The sequence below is a fragment of the Ursus arctos genome, unplaced genomic scaffold (genome assembly GCF_023065955.2).
Source record: "Ursus arctos isolate Adak ecotype North America unplaced genomic scaffold, UrsArc2.0 scaffold_8, whole genome shotgun sequence".
Classification (NCBI taxonomy): domain Eukaryota; kingdom Metazoa; phylum Chordata; class Mammalia; order Carnivora; family Ursidae; genus Ursus; species Ursus arctos.
This window is the reverse complement of record NW_026623100.1, coordinates 70,391,294-70,413,905: the sequence shown is the minus strand read 5'-3', so window position 1 is coordinate 70,413,905 and position 22,612 is coordinate 70,391,294. Positions and strand designations below refer to the sequence as shown.

Genomic DNA, 22,612 nt, shown 5'->3' with positions numbered 1-22,612 from the left:
TTGTAATAAACATTTTCTATTTTAAGAAGTTAAATCTAATGTTTAGTGAAAATATTTTCATTTTGCTTAAAAATATAAAGTACCCAGTAAACTTCTTCTGGTCAGATATACACTAATATTTAAAAAGGTAATTTAAATACCCAGAAGAAAATGAAGTGATAATTACTTTGACAGGACAATTAGCAAACTTGAATAGGTAATGAAAAGAAAATTAAAAACTGCTAGAGATTTCAATACCAGAAACATAGAAATGGAATACACCCAAATCTTTAAATTCATATAATTCAAAAAACAAAAACACGTAATCAGTACTTGTACACCAATTATATACTAGGTACTGTATTACATACTGAAGAGGATGAAAAGTCACAGATCTTGAAAACAAGGAACTCATGGAATTTCAAAGACTCTCCAGGTATTAATTTAACGAAGGCAGGCCTATACCTGTTGCTGTCCAGGCTGAGCTTGTGATGCTGCTTGCTGATTTGCTGTGTTGTTTGCCGCAGCTGCAGCTTGTTGCTGAAATAAATTGGCTGGATACACCCCCCACGGAACACCATAATACTGAGGTGGAACCACTGCTGGACCTAAACCCCACACCCCACCCCACCCCCCCAAAAAAAAAGTTACTTACATTTCATAGATAAATGAAGTCAGTTACCATTAGATCATAAAAAGGAACAGTTTGTAAGACTTAGAGCAGATGTCCTTATAATCCTCTACCCACTTATCACCTGATACATACTTTCTATTTTTTTCTGATTCAGATATGATTATTAAAAGAGAAAAGTCTTCGGGAGTGACAGCAGCGTCCTTAATGGAGATGGAAAAGCTAAAGTCAAGAGGACCAAATGAATTAACAGAACACTTAGACATCTATGCAACATTTCCTGAATGCCAGTTTATGGGTTTGATACTGGCAAACATATTTTTAGGGAACATTAATTGTAAGATTTACTATGTTCAATTCAAATTCTCTTTAAAAAGGTCATTTTCTGACTATTGAAAAGAATTACAACAAAAATACTTTTATCTTTTTATTTGCAATCTATAACTTAAAACGAGGGAACATCTGGTACCAAGCTTGCTATAATCGTTATTTGAATTGTAAATCCTGAATTTAAAATTAAGTTTTTATTAAATATATTCACATTTGAAACAGACTTAGTCACAATTCTCGCAAAACAACTGAAAATCACACGAAAACAAATGAAACTTCAGTGTTTATGTGGTTAGGAAAATGGGACGAGTCAAGACAAGAAAGAACTAGGTAATATAAAGCACAGAGAACACAGACATGCAAAAAAGCGAAGTAGGAAAAATAGAATGAATTGTTATTGCTCTATTCTACTTTATTTAAGAAAACATTTGCTTCCAGGAGAGGAAACAGCATATACAATAAAGCCCCACCACTAAGCTGATAAGATGTCATGATTACTGATATAACAAAGACGGCCTAAAACTCCACTGCTACGATTTTAGTATAGCTATTTAGTATTTTATAATGTTAAACTCTTGGTTTTACTTTGTTTTGGAGGAAAATAAAGGCCAGTACAATCGACTGAATCAACTAAAGTAAGAAGCATTAAAAATTTAAAGGTAAAATTTATTTCTGAAGATAAACACAATCTACAATGAGAACTATTAACAGGATTATGAAGGAAGAATACATTATCAAAGAAGAGTCAGACCTCTATCTAGATAGAACTAGAACCTCTCTGTCCAAACAGTAGCCAGAAGCCACTTGCGACTCCTGAAGACTTAAGAACTTGGATAGCCCGAACTGAAATGTGCCATAACTATGATATACACAAGATTCTGAAGACGGTGCTTGGGGGGGAAGGGATGTAAAAGATTTATTAGTAATTTAAAATTACATTAAAATGATATTTTAGGTATTCTGGCTAAATCAAACATTGAAATTAATTTTATGTTTTTTATTTATTTTATAGCGTAGCTACTAGAAAAATTTAAATTACATTATCTGGCTCACATTATATTTCTACTGGGTAGCACTGGTCTTACAAAAGCCTAAGTCCAGAATGCCTAGAGTGTTTACTCTCAAAACTAACAATTTCTTAAAGGGCTTCTTTCGATTCCATAGATTGTATGATACACCAGAACTTTACATACTAACATCCAGTTAAATGGCATCAAGACAGTTCATCCCTTCTTTATGGAATCACAGGCAGATCTATACCAAAAACTACTGAATATGACAGGTTAGTTTCAGTCTGCTAAACAAGCTATCAAACAAGAATTTGAAATTAACGTTTATTTCTTTCACTGCTTAAAACAAAGTTTTGAGTATAAAAAAAAGTCCCAGACTAACTGTTCTATGGTCATGATAATAACTATGAGAAGTGGTGTTTAAATTGTCTTATTCATCAGTGACAATTCGTATCAGTGAACAAAGTAAAAAAAATCGTGGTAGTCTAGAGTTATGAAAGTCAACTGGCAGGCTCACTCCAGTGAACACACATCTGTAGCTGGTATTACCCTGTTTCTGCCTCTGTGACCAACGAATAACCCATACCTAAGACTCATTCATGTCTAGACCCAACTCAGCCTAAAATAACCTCCGCCTAACCCTACAGAAGATCAACAAATGGCTTTGCTCAATGGGATGGTGCCTGACCAGCACACAACTTTCGTTACTTAAATAACCAATAAATATAGTTTTGGGTTTAAAAACATTTTTCCCCAGCTTTACTGCAGTACCACTAACACATAACATTGTATAGTTTTGGTTTTCATTTCAGATTTTGAATGGTAGTTTCATGTTTTGACAGGAGTTCTTTCCAACTCCATCCCTCCATTTTGCCCTTAGTCAGCTTGCACATTTTAATACTGCTAAAACTACTTTCTAGATACTCATTCTCTCAAGATTGCTGAAGCTCCTTACCTCATACTCTCCCTGACATAGCACCCACCCCCAGTTTTATTATGAGAAGTGACTTTACTTTGCATTGTCTCTGCAGGTAGTAGAACTGGTCACAAAAAGGAAGATCTGTGGTTGACAATGTAAAATTTTTGAAACTACAAAACTGAAATGTAAATCAACTATGTACATGAGGAAAAGAGTTATTACCAGGCTTAGGCTTTTTCCTGGCATTACAATAGGAAAAATAGTAAACTCACTCTCTGGAAACTTCAGTTCATTTTAGATAAATGTTTCATTTTCCTAGGAACTTCAAATTGCCCAAACAGACAAAAATAAAGCTTTACCAGAATTAAAACTAAATCCATAATAAGCGACAGGATGAATAGTAAGTTACCTGCTAATGTTGCTGCTGCAGCCAATCCTGCTGCAGTATATGGATCAGTCCCTGGAGGAGCAGCACTAATAATATATGGATTTGGCACAAATGCAGCTGGAGCAAGGCCTGCTGAGAATACACCAGCTGTATTTAAAAAGGGAGAAATAATGAGTGAAAATGTAAAGTATGATTTTCTTCATTAGGTAAAATAATTTCTACACTGAATTTGGAGTGGGGGAGGAGAGTGTGTATAATGGTTCAAATTCTGACTGAGTGACCTCGGGCATGTAAACACAACCTGACTCTAAGAATCTTTGTTTATGAAATAGGTGTATCACGTCTGAAGATTTTTGTGAGAATTAAATGAGATACTGAATGTGAAATGACTATACAGAACTAGCGCAACAGGCACACAATAAATGTTGAGAGCTAGAACTACTACTATTCAACAATAGTTTTTCATTCAATCTTTATTAAGCTATATTACGAGCTAGGGATTCAACAGTGAGGAAGACAGATACAATCTGCCCTCACAAATCAATCCATTTAATGAAAAAAACAAACAAGCAAACTGGCAATTAGAATATAGTATAGTAAGTGCTATGGGCAGAGAGAGAAGGGGTATTTAAGCTTCAGAAGGAGTGGGTAGGATGAAGTGGGGCTACAGGGCAAGCCAAGACAAAACGAGTCATAATTAGAAGGAAGACATACTTCCTGGGTTATGTTAAGTAGTTTGGACCTTACCCCGAAAATAAAAGAAGAAAAGTAAAGGGCTTTAAGCAGTATGGTGACTTTAAGGCCACTTCTGCATTTAAAGTATGCCAATGTGATTTTAGTAAAGGCTACGAAAGATTTTAAAATACTCATTTGCAGTACTTATTAGAGAGACAAGACGACTGCGGGTATCAAGGAATCACTGTGTATACCATTTACCATAAGGTACTAACTGCCAGAGTTGTCTCTCTGGAAAATAATGGAGACAAGTTGAAGGTGAGGAAATAATAAAAGGGGTGTGTTTAAAGTTAAAAGAGCTCAAAAAGGTTCAATTTAAAAGATGATTAATGGGGTGCCTGGCTGACTCAGTCGATAGAGCATATGACTCCTGACTTGGGGTTGTGAGTTTGAGCCTCACATTGGGTATGGAGATTACTTAAAAATAAAATCTTTAAAAATAAATAAGAAAGATGATTAAGAAGGGGGAATAGGAATATAAAGTGGACATAAATAACTTTAAAAAATTATTCAAAAGGAGCACTTATCTTAAAATCTAGACCTTAAAATCAAGGTACAGAAACTTCATTCTACACTATAGCAGTTTTTTTAAAAAATATTTTATTTATTTATGTGACAGAGAGACAGCCAGCGAGAGAGGGAACACAGCAGGGGGAGTGGGAGAGGAAGAAGCAGGCTCATAGCGGAGGAGCCCGATGTGGGACTCGATCCCGGTACGCCGGGATCACGCCCTGAGCCGAAGGCAGATGCTTTAACGACTGCACTACCCAGGCGCCCCCACTATAGCAGTTTTTAAATGTTTTGACCGTGACCCACAATAGGAAATGTATTTCATGTTGACCTAGTGTCCATACATACATATACATGCCACGAAAATCTCAAAAAAATGATCCTTATGAAGTTCCAACATAACGTGTTTTCTACTTAATTTATTAATTTCTATAAATCTATTTAATTTCTAAAAACAGTGGCCATAACCCATAACACTTATTTCATGCACAGGCACAAAAAAGGAATTTGAAAAAATCTGCTTTTAATAGAAGAATTAGAAAGTTCAATAAAATCCCTGCACTATTTAAAAAATCATTTGCTCAGAGTTGCATCCTTAACTACACCCAAGGGCAAAGGTTTCAAGATTTCCTTCTGCCATAAATTGTCTTTATCACAGCAGAAAACAATGGTTGTAGCGGTATTCATGTCCACTCATATCACTACAAAATCTCAAAGTCAAGATGTAATCTTTTTATATTTCATATTTTATGATTTAAAAAGATTCCTTTTAAAATCTCAAATACTACTGGAGCATATAAAATGTGAAGCCAAAGTCCTCATGTACCCTTACTGACCACTGGTTTATATCCTTCTAAATTTTCCAATTTTAGAAATAATTTTAACATAGCTTTTCTCCACATTTATGTTATAAAGCAGATACGAACTTTCAGATATTTGAAAAACAAGAATTAGTTTGACCTAATGGATACATATTGAAACTTCTGTTGAAAAAATGTTTCTCGCGTGTTTTAAACTCACGATTCATTTAAGAAATATTGACGACATACTACACATCAAACAATAGGCTTGTGTATTTACAATAAATATATACATATTTGAATGTTTGCACATACATGTATACATACAAATGTTTGTTATCTGTGTGTTTATACATGCACACAGGTATAAATATACATTTTTAAATGATCACACACACACACGCAGTCACACATTTTATACTATAGGCTATAATGATACTTTAATATGCTTTTTTCACTTGCCAGTTAACCATAGGTCCCTTTCTAGGACAACAGATAATCTATCAGGTCATTCTTTCTAATAGATAGGAGGAATGTGATTTAATCAGTCTATTACTGCTATATATTCAGATGGTTCACTATTTTTTGTTATAAATAACAGTGCTCTTATTATGCTTTAAGTACACAGGGTTTCTGCGTTATCACTGTATCTTTATAAACATTCACATAAATGGGAAAATATTTATCAGTTCTTGGTCAGCATTTCCATATTACTCTCCAGGAACGTTGTACCAATTTATATTCTCATCAGAGAATGAGAATGCTGCCACTCAGACTCCTACCAAAATTGGACATTACCCAACTTTTTAAACAGTTGTCAATCTGAGAAGTAAAATAAAGCATTAAGAATTTTTTTTTGTTTGGGGCACCTGGGTGGCTCAGTCAGTTAAGTGTCTGCCTTCGGCTCACGTCATTATTTTGGGGTCCTGGGATAGAGGCCCACATCAGGCTCCCTGCTCAGCGGGGAGCCTGCTTCTCCTGCTCCCTCTGCCGTTCCTCCCACTTGTACTTTCTGGCTCTGTGTGTCAAATAAATTAATAAAATCTTTAAAAAAATTTGTTTTTGTTTGGTTTTGGGGGTTCCTGGGTGGCTCAGTTGGTTGAACGTCTGCACCTTCAGTTCAGGTCATGATCTCGGGGTCCAGGGATCAAGCCCTGCATCATACTCTCTGCTCAGAGGCAAGCTTGCTCTCACTCTCTCTCAAATAAAATGTTTTAAAAAAATTTAAATGAGAAAGATAAAGTTATGTCTCTTTGATAGACAAAGAACCAGAGATTAAAACAAAAAAAAATTTTTTTTTAAATATTTTATTTATTTATTTGACAGAGACAGCCAGCGAGAGAGGGAACACAAGCAGGGGGAGTGGGAGAGGAAGAAGCAGGCTCCTAGCGGAAGAGCCTGATGTGGGGCTCGATCCCAGAATGCTGGGATCACACCCTGAGCCGAAGGCAGACGCTTAACGACTGCACCACCCAGGCGCCCCAAAAACAAAGAAAAAATTTTTTATAAAGATTTTATTTGAGAGAGAGTGTGCGAGAGCATGAGCAGGGCAGGGAGAGAGGTAGAGGGAGAGAGACAAGCAGACTCCCAGCTGAGCAGGGAGCCCAAAGTGGGGCTCAAATCCCAGGACCCTGAGATCATGACCTGAGCTGAAAGCGGACTCTTAACCTGCTGAGCCACCCAGGCTCCCCTCTTATTTAAATTTTTAATCTATCAGGAAGAGGACCCAATTATATCCAATCTATTTTCCACATACATTATTTTATCATTAATTTGAGATGTCAAGTAAATTAAAGTCACCATTGCACACTAAACACACATACATGTACATATATCTAATGCAAAGTGTTCTTGTCTACTATCTACTTGTATACACCTAGGCCAGGACCACACAGTTTTAATCACTGAAAATAGTAACTTCTGAAATATGGTTGAGTAGGTCCCCCTCTTTCCACTTTAGTTTTCCATTAATTTTCTCGTTTTACTTTTCTAAGACAAACATCAAAAACAAACTTTCAAGTTCCAAAACAATCCTACTTGGATTCCAACCAAGAATACATTAAATCCACAAATTAATTTAGGTGAAGTGACACCTTTATAATGTTGAGTTTTCTCCCAAAGTATGTGTCCACATTTACTCGAGGCTTCAGGAAAAGCTAGTCTTCTGTGCCTTGCACATCTTTAGTTACTACCTACTCCACTCCTTAGCTTCTAATTCCTCGCCTCTGCCAAATACTGATTACTATGGGTTTAGTGTTCTTGGAGATTTCCTAAGTTTTATTCTCCAGTTCATTTCATGCTAGGTGACAGTTACTCAATAATGAAGCCCACCTAGGTCTTTTTACTTACAAGACTCTGAAATGGTCGATTTTCACAACATTTTGTTGTTTCAAGACCACTGATCTTTGATGGCTTAAGTTCTTTATCTCCTAAGATTGTGAATCAACTTTTAAAGTTCTTTCCAAAACTTTAAGGTTCTCTTATTTCTACATCTTGGGTGTAAATTCTGTTTGTTACACGACTGACTGCTTTCCAGCTGATCTTTCTTGTTTGCACCTTGAATTTTGTTTGTGATGCTCTGACAGATTCTCTTATACTCACCTGTCCATCAGGTGGCATCAAGATTGCCAACTACACATCACAAATGTAAGTCTCCAAACCAAGTCTTACTTGTATCTGTAACCTGGGTGCTCTTATCACACATGGTTAGCGTGACTCAAACTCCAATCCTGGTAGCCCACAGATCCTCTATTTGTTTGCCCTTCTTACAGCCCTCTGCAGGCCATACGGTTTATTTCTGATTTACTCCTATAGATTATGTCTCAATTTCCTATACTACAAAAATTTCCCAACCATCTAAACTACCCTCCTTTTTCTTTTCTCTTTCTCTCCCTTTTCAATGTAGATGTCTATTGTTTTTTAATTTTTATTTTTTTTTAAGATTTTATTTATTCATTTGAGAGAGAAAGAGAGAGCAATAGCAGGGGGAGTGGCAGAGGGAGAAGCAGAGTCCCTGCTGAGCAGGAACCCTGATGTGGGGCTCAATCCCAGGACCTGGAGATCATGACTGAGCTGAAGGCAGACACCCAACAATCTGAGCCACCCAGGTAACCAAGATGTCTATTTAAAAAAAATAAAAATATACTGTATCTATTGTCTCTTTCTGGCCCAGTCCATGAGCCAAGTCCAGGTTGCTACCTATTTTTATATAAACTAAGAACAATTTTAACATTTTTTAATAGTTGAAAATAATAATAAAATAATTTTCCAACACATGAAAATTACATGAAATTCAAATTACACTGTCCACGGTAAAATTTTATAGGAATACGGCCATCACGTCATTTAAGGTTGCTTTTGTGCTATAACAGCAGAGTTGAGCGGTTGTGACTGAAATTATACGGCCTGCAAAAATTACAATATTTCCTATCCAGGCCTTTATAAAAAAAAGTTTGTCAATCCCCATTCTAGAAGAATCTTCTAGAGCCACACTATTACGATAGTTACAACCACATATAGCTACTGAGCATTTGAAATATGACTAGTCTATTGAGATCTGCTCAAAGTGGAAAAATGCATACCTGATTTGAAAAGCTTCATATGAAGAAAAGAATTTAAATTTCTCATTAAGTTTTATATTGGTCACATTTAAAATGACATTTTTGGACATAATGGGTTAAATACTATATTCAAATTAATTTCACCTATTTCTTTTTACTTTTCAAAAATGTGGCTATAAAAGCACTTAAAATTCTACGTGGCACATATTATATTTCTATTGCACAATGCTGTTCTAAAATGGCCAAAAGATGACTAGGCAAACTTGGATAATAAGACTGATGGTCAACAATGAACTATGGAAAAAAGATTAAAAGGTGGAGGTAATTTTGGTAAATTATGCTTAGAAATATTTCCATTTCTCGGGGTGCCTGGGTGGCTCAGTCGTTCAGCATCTGCCTTTGGCTCAGGTCATGATCCCAGTGGCCTGGGATCGAGCCCCGCATCGGGCTCCCTGCTCAGTGGGAAGCCTGCTTCTCCCTCTGCCCCTGCTTGTGTTCCCTCTCTCGCTATCTGTCAAATCAAATCAAATCAAATCAAATCAAATTAGAAAGAAAGATAGATTGATTGATTTCCATTTCTACTCAGGTTTTCAAATTTATGTGAGTGGTTTCCTAGATAGCTTCACAAAAAACTTCAGCCAAGTTTTAAAAGACGACAGAAGTCAAATGTTACTTCAAATACTCTAAGGTATTAAAAGGGGGGATAGTTCTAAATTTTTTATGAAGTGATCATATTCTAAAATCTAACAAAAATGCAAGAAAACACACAAACTTAAAGACAAATTTCATGTACACATTACTGATGCAGACATCCTAAATAAAACATTAGCAAATCAAAAGAGCTCGTTAAGAGATTAAACACATTGTTTATTCCATGAACACAAGAAAGATTCAATTAGAAAATATACTCACAGAATTTAGTATTTTCTAACAAAGAGCTTTCATAGATAGCCATTTAAAGATTTAATAAAAGATAGGAGACCATTTACAATGACAGCGAAAGATAACTAAGAACAAACTTATCAAGAAATATTCAAACTTACATGATAAAAACTTTAAAGCACTGATAACACAAAAGCAGACTTGAACAAAAGTAAAGATACACCATGTCCTGGTTAAAATACTTAATGTCATAAAGATGTAGATTTTCCCAAAGTTAATTTAAAAATTTAAACCCAATCTTCTGGAAGTAAATACGCAAATTCTAAAGTTCATATAAAAAAGCAATTACGAAGAGAAAATTTAAAACTTCAAAAAGGAAAAGCAAGAGGTATACTAGCCTGTTCACATATTAAAATGTACCATAAAGCCTTAAGAAATAAAAAAGGGTTATACTAGTCTGTGAGTACACAGGAATTGCTACAGTTCTTTTCTTTTTAAAATTTTACTTATTTGAAAGAGAGAGAAAAAGAGAGAGCACACGTCCGCACAAGCAGGGAGAGAGACAACCCCAAGCTAAGTGCTGAGTGTGGAGTCCTACAAGGGGCTCAATCTCATGATCCTGAGATCACGACCTGCGCCGAAATCAAGAGTCAGATGCTTAACTGACTGAACCACCCAGGTGCCCCAGGAATCATTACATTTCAGTAAGAAGGACTAGGTATAGGGATAAAGGAAACTGGGGGCAAAGAATGCATGCTGCTATCAGAAGCCATCTAGAAATGTGTGGTCACCTTTGATTAAAACCAAAAAAAATCTGGGACCTAAGAGACCTTCTGGGATTGACACAGAACAATACAAAAGTAAGGGAAGAGAATCAACTTAGTATATCACCCTCCCCACCCTGCTTCCATAGATTATGATGTGGAGAATATTCACACCTTTTCCAACTAGGAAATAAATTAAGGTCGGCTAAAATCGGGCACAAGAATGGTTACATAAATCTACATGTGATAAAATAATGTAACACTATACATATACATTTACCAATGTCATATTCCTGATTTGGGGACTGTACTATAATTAAGATGAAGCTATATAGGGAAAGTTGGGTGGGGAACCTCTCCTTGCAACTCCATGTGAATCTGTAATTATTTCAAAATAAAAAGTTAAAAAGCAAACGTAAAACCCCAACATGGACAACACGTACCAATGCTTTAGCAGTTAACAAATGTATAATTACAATAATTCACATTAAAGGCTAAAGGTCAAAGACCAAATAACTTAATGAAGTTAAGAAAATATTTTAAGGAATCTTCTTGGAAATCTGATTTAAATAACTACATTTGAATTTCCAAGTGTTTGACTCTCTCAACTTCACACAGAAAAAAAAAAACTTATGTGCTGACACCTTTCATCAAGTTATAGATTTTTATTTAATCAAGGATACAATAATCAGAAAGTTCTTCCCTAGTTATCTTTAGTCTTGCCACATAATTACTCTTTGATCTCAATGAATTCTAAAACGTAATAACACCATTCAGTAGAAGAAAAACGAAGCATTCTAATAAGCACTAACACAAGACTTTCTAACAGTCTCCTCCAAACGGTAAGTCACGAAGACTCACCTATATGTGGCTGCTGCGCTGCAGCTAACGCGTACTGCTGCTGCTGAGCGGCGGTCAACTGCTGAACTGTTAGTGCATTCGTCCTCTGAAAGAGCTATCAGAGAGAACAACTATTAGTCTCAACACATTTCATTTCTGTTTAGAAAGCTGTGAAGTGTATTTTAAACAATCACTTTCTGAACTATAAGAACATTTTGTTTATAAAACATATAGTATTTAAGAACACTCCTGTTATTCAGGTGAATGCCTCACAGCACTTCAGGCTATACCAGTACATAGTTAAGAGGAGCTTCATTAAAGGAGGGTCATGCTTTACCTGCTGCTGGGAATTGTAGTCAAAAAGGCCTACAGTAGCTCCTGAAGAGTCCATGGGTACCTGATTACCAGGATAGTCAAACTGTAAGGAATCCAGACCAACTTGTTCCATGGCATCCAGATTCTGAGTTTCAGGATTTGAAAATTCTTCAACAAGTGGCTTATTAGCTGTAGGATTAGGAAGAGGCCCCAATCCTTCTGGGGGATTAGTACTGGGGCCCAGGCGCTCAACTACTTCAGTTGGAGAGGCTTGACGACTTCCAGGAGTACGACTATATGAAGAAAACAGAAAGGCTTTATGAGTAAAAGAAGTCAGTCACAGCTGGAATGGGAAAGTAGGAAAATCATGAAAAACAAATGGTTATAAAATACAGAGGGTAAATGAGGGACCCAAGGTCACAAGCCACTCCACTTCATCATTTTTCTTCTGTCTACTCTAACTTCCTCTCAAGAACTGACATGGTTTTGTTTTTTTCTATTACTAACGATCATGCTCTCTAATTTGAATAGCATAAAGATATAACTCAATTTTCCAGATAAGAAAATTGGACAATATCACAATGTAGGCTTAGACTACCCAGAACTTTTCTCAAATCACAGACAAAATGAATGGTAAGTATAAATAGTAGACTATCAAGTGACAAACATGGGAAGACTCGAAACCAAAACCCACCTACCATACTCTCGTCTTGCCCACCAGCACAGAATTTTGCCATGATATCTTGTTTAATGATGGCTAGAAAAAAACAAAACTGGCCATAAAGGATGGCCTTCATGACTTGAGTGTAAAATGTGGGATACAATGGAAAAGGACATGAACTAAGACGAAGGCTGACTCTGGACTCTGTCTTTAAACAGGATTTTGAGGAACATCTTCCAGGCCTCAGTTTCTTAAATGAGATGAAGACATAACCTTCTTGTGCTTATTGTTTCAAGTAAGGACAAAAAATGAAGTGTGAAAAGCCTCTATGACAGCTCTCCAAAAACCATCTTTATCACACAAAATTGTTTCAGTTTAAATCATTAGAAAGATTAAAAAATTTTAACATATTTACCAAGAATTAAGTATGCCCATCAATTAAAACTATACTTAATATAAAACAGCAACTTCCTGTACTAACAAGCCTCTTTAATTTTCTCAAAAAATTTATTAAGCATTGACTCTTCTCTTTTTATCAACATCCTTCATGGTCTAAACCTTATTTTTACTTTATTTCTAGACATAATCTACCCTCATTTACAGTGTTTTTTCTTCTACAGAAATATTTTATGCAAGACCTTTTCCCTCACAAGAAATAAGTTTGTTCTGAGGAACAGGAGTTCATGTATATGCAAACTAAGTACATTAAGTAAATGACAGTAACTATTTTACCTGGCTTTCAGTGCCAGTTGTTAACACGTACGTAACTCTGCCCCCAAGTTCAGGAGCTTCACATCAAGATAAATTTGCTAATGTATACAGAGCATTTTACAAAGTAATTACTTAATGAAATTACTTAATTGTAAGAACTGGTTTCCAGATATTTAGTTGAACTTACATTTTATTTAAAAATCCACTACTATTCTTGCAACATGTAGAAGTTCTAATTCCTTTCCCCTTTAATCACACCTAGTTTTTCATGTGAATATTCAAATGTTTTTCATTCAGAATATATGGGAAGAAAAAAAAACCTGAAAGCATCTTTAAAATTAGCCTTTTAAAATAAAGTCTACTATAGTTCTTCCCTTCCTTTAGTTCTACACTCCAGTGATTATATACTGATGCTGTATCAATTAATGTACATATTAGTGATATGTCAGCATAGTGACCATATGGCTACAGCTACTAGTCTGAAACACTTCTACACTATCAAGTATAATAATGTATCTAAAATATTCATAAACAATTTTAAACGTATACCCCAAATTTAATGGAATAAAATTAGAATGCTAATAAATGTAAAAAGTTCATATTAATATGGAGAAGCATAGCCTTTCATACAAAGAAGTCTAATATAGCAACAGAGGATGTAATAGAGAAAAGGCATTGCGCTATTAAGTGGTGCTATTTTCTTGCTATAGTTAATGGTGTATTAACACTTCAATTATAAATGCATACTCTGAAGGGCTCATAATCAACTCAGTTTCAAATACATGCCCTTGACTGAAACTCAGATTAGGTAACTGCAGAAAAGTAAAATCAGGATAAAGTTCTAAAACAAATTGAAAAGCATTAAATTTATTTCTTATCAAAGAGGTTTACTGGTTTTGGATGCTGTTTTGCACGTAGATACAAATGGCACTGTTTTAAGAAGCTTTTCATAGTTAAAGGCAATAAATGTAAAAGCATACCACCCACATATATGGTTATACTCGGTTAACTGAGATTCCATAGTTCACAAGATCTCAAAGAAAGAGCTCATTTTCAGGTATAAGCCCCAAAGCATCTGACTAATGAAGTATGAAGTATAGGAACTGAGTGTGAAGAAACAACCCCCTAGTATCTAGGTAAATGTACACTGCCTAATCTGAGACCAAAGCTAGAAAAAAATACTTATTTAATTGTCATAAAGAGACAACTAAGAAGTTACAACATAAAGAATTCTAAGCTTAAAGCTAACTTTCTGAAGTCTCTAGTATGTTCCCTACTTCCTAATTTCAGGAATATTAAGTATTACCATCAATTTACATATACTAAGAAGAAAGGTCACAGCTCCTAAGCTGATAATGTTTCCTCATTTCCAAAATGAAGAGTTAGATGGGGGGGAGGGGGGGGATACAATACAGGGATAGAAGGAAGAGGAAACTCCACAGAAAGGTGCTCAAGAGCAACCCCAAAAGGAGTTTGCTAAGAAAAATCGGATTAAACCTAAAATTCACTAAATTTGAGCAGGGAGGAAAAAGTTAAAATTTAGACTACCATATTAGCAGAAAGGTAACAGCAACTTCTAACATTACTCCTTTAATGGAATGCACTGTTTTAGAGACTACTTTGAAGAATTTTTTAAAAAATGGTTCATAATCAACTAAACACTCCTTATGAAAAAAATTAAATCTTCTTCTGGATTAACACAAGGTACAAAAGGAAATAAAATAAACCCAAACTGGAAAATGTTTAAATCAATCACATCAACTAGTAGTAATCATCCCTAAAGAGATATGCTTTTCTTCTTGAGAAAGTTAAAGTCTTACTTAAAATCTTTGCAATCGGCATCCATTCCATTTGGCAAACCTCTGCCATTTATTTTAGAATCATCATCATCTCCTTGTTTAAGATCTCTGTTTTGGTCCTCCTCAAATGGAGAAGCCTTGCCTTTTTGATCTCCTTTCTCAGGTCCATCTGTTTCAGCATCTCTAGTGCCCTGAGGAAAAAGAATCTGTTTGATTCTGAATATTTAATAGAACACAAAAAAAAAGGCACCATAAGGTGACCTAAAACTACGCTATAGTGCACGTAAACAATAAAAGCATTTTATCTTTAGTTTAATTTTGTAATCAACTAATTTATCAAAGGCCAAAAAATTGAGCACAGAACAGTGATTTATAACAGAAGGGCTAAGGCAACCTTAACTATAGCGGTGCTGGAAAAGCAGTAACACCACAGACAAGATTAAAATTCTACTTAATGCAGATGATTTTGTTTAGTTACTTTCACATCAAGCACTACCATGAATAAGCAATTTTAATCTTGCAAATTATGTTTCTTAATTAATATGGTTTGATTTCTGTAACATGGCTGACTAAGATTATATTGCCATTGGTTCTACTATTTCATGTATTTCAAGAAGTGGCCAAGAGAAGAAAACCAGAGCTCCAACAGCTCCAAGACTTCCTTGAGCTCTGGGAAGAGCCAAAAAAAAATAAATAAATAAATGGACGTAAAGATAACCAAATAACCACTGAGTAATTATTAAATACTTCTTTATTCAAAGTACTTACAAAAGTTCCCTTCCTAAATCGAGAATCCAATTTATCAGCAGGAGAAGAACTTAATACATATTCTACCATGCTCACACCAAGGCCTCCACTTTCTGATCGCGGAGACAGTATTGCATTTACTTCACTGTTTCCATGAAAACCCTGTCCAGATCTTCTCTGTACCATAATAGGCTGGGACATTGAATGGTCTGTTTGAAAGGAAGAACACAATTAATTACACATTTGTACTTTTAAACTAACCAAAATGTATTTACATAAATATATTAAAGTTTTTAAAAATCAGCATATTGTTTTATTTTGAATGTTATTATAATCTTAATATAAAAGCTTCCATACTGTTGAGACTCACCGGCCTGGGCACATTTCTTGGGAATAGAGAGACCACTCGGTTTAAAAAAAAAAAAAAGTAAAAGCTGACATGAGAACAGTCAAACCAGAAAGGTCAATGGAGACAGAAACATTAACCTGAAGGCTCAGCTGCCTATAAGCATCCTGTTAAAATGTTAAAGCTTTCTTCATGATTCGTCATAATTCAAAACAAAAACCTTTAGAAGTGAAATCTAAAAGAATAAAAGTAACTCCTAAGCTGGCAGAGGCACATCTCAAGCTCATAGTTATATACTAGACGGATTCAGAACACTATAAACACAAACAAGTTTGGAAAAAATCAGTTAACATCACATAATTTTCTATTCTTAGTGTAAAAACTGTCACCTGAAGATTATTTTTAAAAGTCCCTTCTGGGGCACCTGGGTGGCGCAGTCCTTAAGCGTCTGCCTTTGGCTCAGGGCGTGATCCCAGCCTTATGGGATCGAGCCCCACATCAGGCTCCTCCGCTATGAGCCTGCTTCTTCCTCTCCCACTCCCCCTGCTTGTGTTCCCTCTCTCGCTGGCTGTCTCTGTCAAATAAATAAAATCTTAAAAAAAAAAAAAAAAAAAGTCCCTTCTAGGGGCGCCCAAGTGGCTCAGTGGGTTAAGCATCTGCCTTCGGCTCATGATCCCGGGGATCCTGGGACTCAGCCCCACACTGGGCCCCCTGCTTGACGGGGAGCCTGCTTCTCCCTCTCCCTCTGCCTGCAGCTCCCCCTCCCCCGTTTGTGTGCTCTCTCTCGGTGTCAAATAAATAAATAAAATCTTTATAAATAAATAAATAAATAAATGTCCTTTCTAGTTTAAAAGTTTTCCACTTAGTTTTAACAAAAAATTATTCAACTGGTATGAATACCTTTTCTACGCATTTTTATGACAAAAAGAAAAAAACAGTATTTAAGATTAGAGAACAAATAGGATACAAATATAATAAAACATTTGAGCCAACATTCAAATAGATTTACCAAAACAAAATTTTTAAGGCACCAAGAAGCTACCTCTGGTTCATTTGTTATCACATGTAATACTCAATATTAGGTCTAGTCCTTAAGAGGCTGAACTATCATGGTGGTACCTGGCCATCACTTCATTCACTCTGTTTTTAGACGACTATATACTTTTGTTAAAGCATACTGAAACATTTCCATTGCAGTACCTTTATCCACAAGAGATTAGTCATTATATTTTTTCACTCAATCATTCACCCACTCATTAACATAGTTCAAATGTTGGTTTATGGTCTCTCGTACGCTGGGCATTGTGCTACGTATGGGGAATGCAAGAACATACAAGACAGTCCCAGCCCTCAAAGAGATCATAGGTTTAAAAAATATGAGGCAATCATAACAGAGTAAAAGCGCATCAGTAAAAATGATCCAGGACACTACGGAAACAGAAAGAAGCGGCATTAATTCTTCCCAGTTTCAAGAGTGAATCCCAAAAGAAGTGATATTAATGGTAAAGAGTTAAAGTGAGCAAAAAATAGGTGAACATGAGGGTGAAATAGGTAATTTCAGCTAGAGAAGCTAACTATATGATAAAGTCTCCTGCAGTCATGGAAAGACTCTTCCTTAGAACAACAATTCCTCTAGGACAAGGAGTATGTTACTCGTATTTGTACATACTTGGCATTCAATCAATGTTCTATAAACAAAATAAATTCTAATTTTTTCATTCATTTCTGATCTCCTTGTATCTCTGGGTAAAGACTAATACTCATCTTTAAAATTCTATCCGTACAGCTAAAAGAAGTTAAGGTACAAGAGGAAGTGGCACGAGAAATTAAAAATACAAGCTTGACACTAAAAGAAATAAATACGTTGCTTAAATGTTTTATTGCTTGTACGAGTTGTCCTCCAAATATAACACACCAAAAATATGTCCCAACCATCCATCTGGAAAATAATCTCTCATTACCACGTTGTACTCAAGATGTTTTGCTTCAGAATGCTTTAAAAAAATACTTGGTTCTGGTAAATAAAGTAATTAAGCACTGAACCTTCAAAACAAAAATTAAAACATGTCTACCAATCAAGTTTTCAAGCACACATAATTTTATTTCATTTTAAAGACTTTATTTAAATATTTTTGCGAGAGAGAGAAAAAGCACCAGGCAGGGGAGAGCAGAGGGAGAAGAAAGAAACACCCAGGTAATTCACACTCAAAATTTAAGGTTAATTTGATTAATTATCATCCAGTAATATTTTACTGTGACAAACACTTCTAATTATTAAGTAGACCATTAGATAAGGGTTAATCTATTAAAAAATGTACATTGTAATGACTTAAAAATTTTTCAAAAAAGATATCACAAAATTTGCTCCAAATACTGTCTAGGGGTAGACAGAGTTTCAAAATATTCAAGTAAACTCATAATTCTCACACATAACACAAATAACTTACGAGAAGTTCCCCATGCAGTCTCTCTCCATTCATCATCCCCAAGAAATATGCCTTTTTGTCCATCTTTTGTTGAATCATCAGGTTCCCAAAACTTTTTGGTAGGCAAAAGCTATTCGGGAGGGAAAAAAATAATTAAGTTCCATTCTAATTGCAAATTTATTCTAATTCTACGTGGGTGAAAGCAAACCTACCACAAATATGTACAAGTCAGTGTTCAATACTAAGGAAAATTCAGAGAGAGCTATTTTCTATTTTGTCTTGTTAATAATAAAGTAACTCCCCACTTAATGTTTGGGTACTGGCTCTAGTAATTCTAGACCTGAACACTAGTCCAGGTCCATTTCTGACTTTCCTACATGTTTGAAATGGTTTTACCAACCTGTGACTTTATAAATTTTTTCAAAAAATTTACTAAATTTCTTATTTATTTAATATAAATAATAGAAACATCTATACAAAAGGTGAAAACTTCTCCTTTACGTCCAAGTACTGTCCTTGGATCACCTCCTATCCCATAGCTTCCATGACAGAAAATACATCTTCACTTTTACTTCACTTATTAATGGAAGTTAACTTCATGACTCTTCTAGGTCTGGAATGCTAGCAATCTATTAATTCCAAATCAGGAACCTATGGTTGGTGAAAGACACAGAGAAAGGAACCTCAAATACTTCTGAAATAATCTAAAAGCCCCATGCTCTATCTACCATCTATATGACACACACAGCACATAAAAATTATGTTGATATAATGATTCACTGATTATTCAAAATGTACATTTGGCTAATTCCTAATGTTACTTTATCATTCATCCAAGCCTCTCCTCTCTACCTTCCCTGACACTCAGAGAAGATGGACTGGGAATATGTTTGTTTGAAAACAACAGACTGCTTTTCTGAGACATGCATTTGGCATTTTAAATAAGCATTCCCAAGACCTCCTCCCTCTCAGCTCGTAATTAGGTACCCAGTCTTTCAGTTCTCATAATTAAACCTGTATGTACTTCTAACACTACACTTATCACACTGAATTACCTGTGTCTGCCTCCTTAAGGGCATGGTAACCTTATTTTCAGAGGGCTCACAAACATAATAAAACGAACTCAGTAAAACCTGAATTGGATCTGAGAAATAAAACTGTGTGTTGGGGGTGAAAGTGTGAGTGCAATGCGAGGAAGATAAAAGTAAATCATGAACAAAGGCACAACCTAATAAATTGCACTGTGTGTACAACAAGGTATGAGATGGATGAACAGATGAGGGAATGTCAAAGTTGATAACTGGTAAGTAAAGCTTTCTACGTCAGATCCTGAGGAAACTTTAAGACAAGCTAAAGAAAAACTGCACACTACTTTGAAGTAAAGGGAATCCAGAGAGGTTGTTAAGTTACATTATTTTTTAGAGAACAACTCAAATTGTAAGCTGTAAGAATAATGGATATCCTAGACTACAGACAAAGGAATCAGTTTAGCAGAACTAGATCAGGGCCAAGATGGTAAATTGAAATAGGGTACTAACAAAGAATTGGGAATATATAATGGTTTGAGAAATATTTAGGAGAGTCAGTAGGATATGATAACAAATGGGGAGGAGACTGATAAAATTTTAAAATTTGTGTAATAAGGTAAATGGTAGTACCATTGACCAAAACAAAAAACCAGAAGCAGCTTTGAAGGCGGGGGTGGGGGGGGGTGGGGGGGTGGGAGTTCAATTTGGTCATGTTCCTAATCTACAGATTTTTTTGCTAAACTAAATATATTTAATTTTAAAGGAAACCAACTTCTGCTATCTTAAAAAGAAATGTTTCTCCATGTTAGGAACATACTGGGCTGCAAATTATTTGTATTTAAAGCACAGACATTTTAAACAGTAATATGCTCTAACAAAGATCCCAGCCAAATGCAACCTCTGTTCCTTCATTTTTTTTTTAAATCTCACTATGAAAGGTTCATGTAAACACTCAAACAAAATGTAAAGCTGATTAATACTAAAACACTGTACTTGATATAAATAATTGGACATTCATTCACAGTAAATCCCAACTTAATCCTTAAAAATACCATTAAAAAATGGTTCCTGAGAAAATAAAGAAGTTTTTATCCCATACGTCATGAAAAAAAAAAAAGATTCAATATCAAAGTAATAGTAACAAATAAGGAATTGAGAATAAAATCTTAACTTAATAGAAGCAGTCATCAGACACAGAAGTAGCTTAAAACTAATCTTCTAAGGTAGCAGAAATAATAAAAATTCCTGGAGGAGACCACCCCAAAGTCTTTGTGATAAAGTTCCATGTAGTGCTTTAGTAGAGAAGCTCACCTATCACTGTTTTAAAATACAAATTGTACAACTAGGGGAAAAAATCTATGTTAAGCACTTATCCAATGTGCCTACTTTCTGCCAAGCACTATACTATGAATAGCTTTTCATTTTACAAACATTTATAAGTTACCATGCACAGGAAAACAATTTAGTAGTTAATAAAATTAACACTTCTTCTGACAAAGGCCTGTATGTTCTAGAAACAACTTTTTCTAACAGGTTAGACACTGATTCCAAATACTTTCAGAAACTACTAGTTTGTGACCAAGAATAAATTAAAATGAACTAAATATAGGGGAAGGCAATAATTCAGGATAGAACAGTTAAAAAGAAAAGATTTAGGCAGTACTCTATTGGAATAGCAATAGAGATTTACCCTTGGAGACTCTTTTACTGTAGTAGAAATGGGGAAGAATATTACAGAAAATGAGCGCTAAGAGATCTTAAAGATCTGTAATATAAATGATCCAATACTACTTCATATTAGTTCTGTAGTTCACAAAAGCTTTAAACCAACGTCAAGCAATTCAGTATTTGTCAACCTGCAACCTGTCTTTCCAACTCAGAAATGACTGGGTGAACATACAAACTCATCCCAACTGTCCACTATTTTATTAGTTCTTTGTTTCAGCAAGTATTTATGGCTTGCCTTCTCCATCTTCGAAGAAATCAGTCAACAACCTGCCATACTGCCTCAAAATATATAATAAACTCCCACTAGAATTTAAAGGCACACTTGATTCTTTAATACAAATTGTTACATAAAATCACATAACCAACCAAATTAATATAATCTTAAGAATCAAAAGAATTTGAAAGGCTTTATGTCTACAATATGGTTTTAAATTAAGGTGTTCATAAAACATCCAAACTGGGACACTTCTGAGGAACGGGATGCTATTAATAATTATTCCATGACAACAGATATGTATCTGGACTGTCTGGGCAAATCAGGATGTAAGAGGACTCTCTTTATAATGAGGTTCATAAAGAGAGGCACAGATGGTAATAACTAAATGTGTAGAGAACAAAAAACACAAGGTAAATTCCCTAGAACCCCAGAATAGTGCTTTTCCAGACTCTAATCTCTTCTGTTAATAAAAGAGATCAATACTTCTTCATATTTTCAAATCACAGAACTTCCCCAAATCTTCTCCATTCCTAATATCCTTTAACAGAAAACCAGCATTAGATGTCATCACTTCCAATAGGAAACAGTATTGTAAATAGTCAAGGCATTCATGAGTTTATACTATTCCATCACTACTATTCATGATAATTAACTATTCTGAGCTTAAGTTTCCTCATCTGTAAGGATAATAAAGCAACTGTCATAGAGTTTCTATGAGGCTAGAATGAAATAGCATAAGTAAGCTTAGAACAGTATCCAGCACATAGCAGACACATAAATATTAGATGTCTTTACTACCAAAAACAGGAATCTTCTAATATAATAAAACATAAGTAACATACGGACCAGCAACATTTAACTAGCTGATTTAAGAACTATGACATCATTCATTATAAAAATCTTGCCTACAGCTGTTTGCCTTCTTTTTCAAGCCCATTTGAGTAACTGCAGGAGGATCATGAAACAAAGAACAGATGCCTAATACAGTCCCATTCTGCATAAGGAAACAAAACCAAGGTTACACATATGGGTAATAAATGGCAGGATTAGGATTTGAACCCATCAATCTGTATAATTCTAACACTCATTCTCTTTACACTTAACTACCATAGAAGATGGTTCTTTTCAATCACAGTCAAATTCATCAGTATTTCTGAAAATTCCCAGTATTAGAATACCACTAGATATAATAAACTTTAATGATAGTATGATATTCAGCCTATACAATGTGGGTATTCATTACAGTGGATAACATTTAAGGCAAAATTGTTAAGATAAAGATTTAT

The 22,612-nt window shown here is 35.1% G+C and overlaps 1 protein-coding gene across 12 annotated transcripts in view; it reads right to left on the bottom strand.

Annotated features, from left to right (window-relative positions):
• The window catches only part of PUM2 (pumilio RNA binding family member 2), a 96,421-nt gene that overhangs the window by 48,155 nt on the left and 25,654 nt on the right, over positions 1-22,612 (bottom strand). For 9 of the 12 annotated variants that reach the window (XM_048222456.2, XM_048222454.2, XM_026519420.4 and 6 more), the window contains 7 exons: positions 18,375-18,483; positions 15,603-15,790; positions 14,856-15,025; positions 11,686-11,956; positions 11,370-11,463; positions 3,279-3,404; positions 445-587 (listed from right to left, as the gene is read on the bottom strand). In XM_048222456.2, the coding sequence (XP_048078413.1) occupies positions 445-587; positions 3,279-3,404; positions 11,370-11,463; positions 11,686-11,956; positions 14,856-15,025; positions 15,603-15,790; positions 18,375-18,483 (1,101 nt within the window). The remainder of the gene's footprint in view (positions 1-444; positions 588-3,278; positions 3,405-11,369; positions 11,464-11,685; positions 11,957-14,855; positions 15,026-15,602; positions 15,791-18,374; positions 18,484-22,612) is intronic. The other 3 variants (XM_044390514.3, XM_048222455.2, XM_048222457.2) reach the window with 1 other exon arrangement.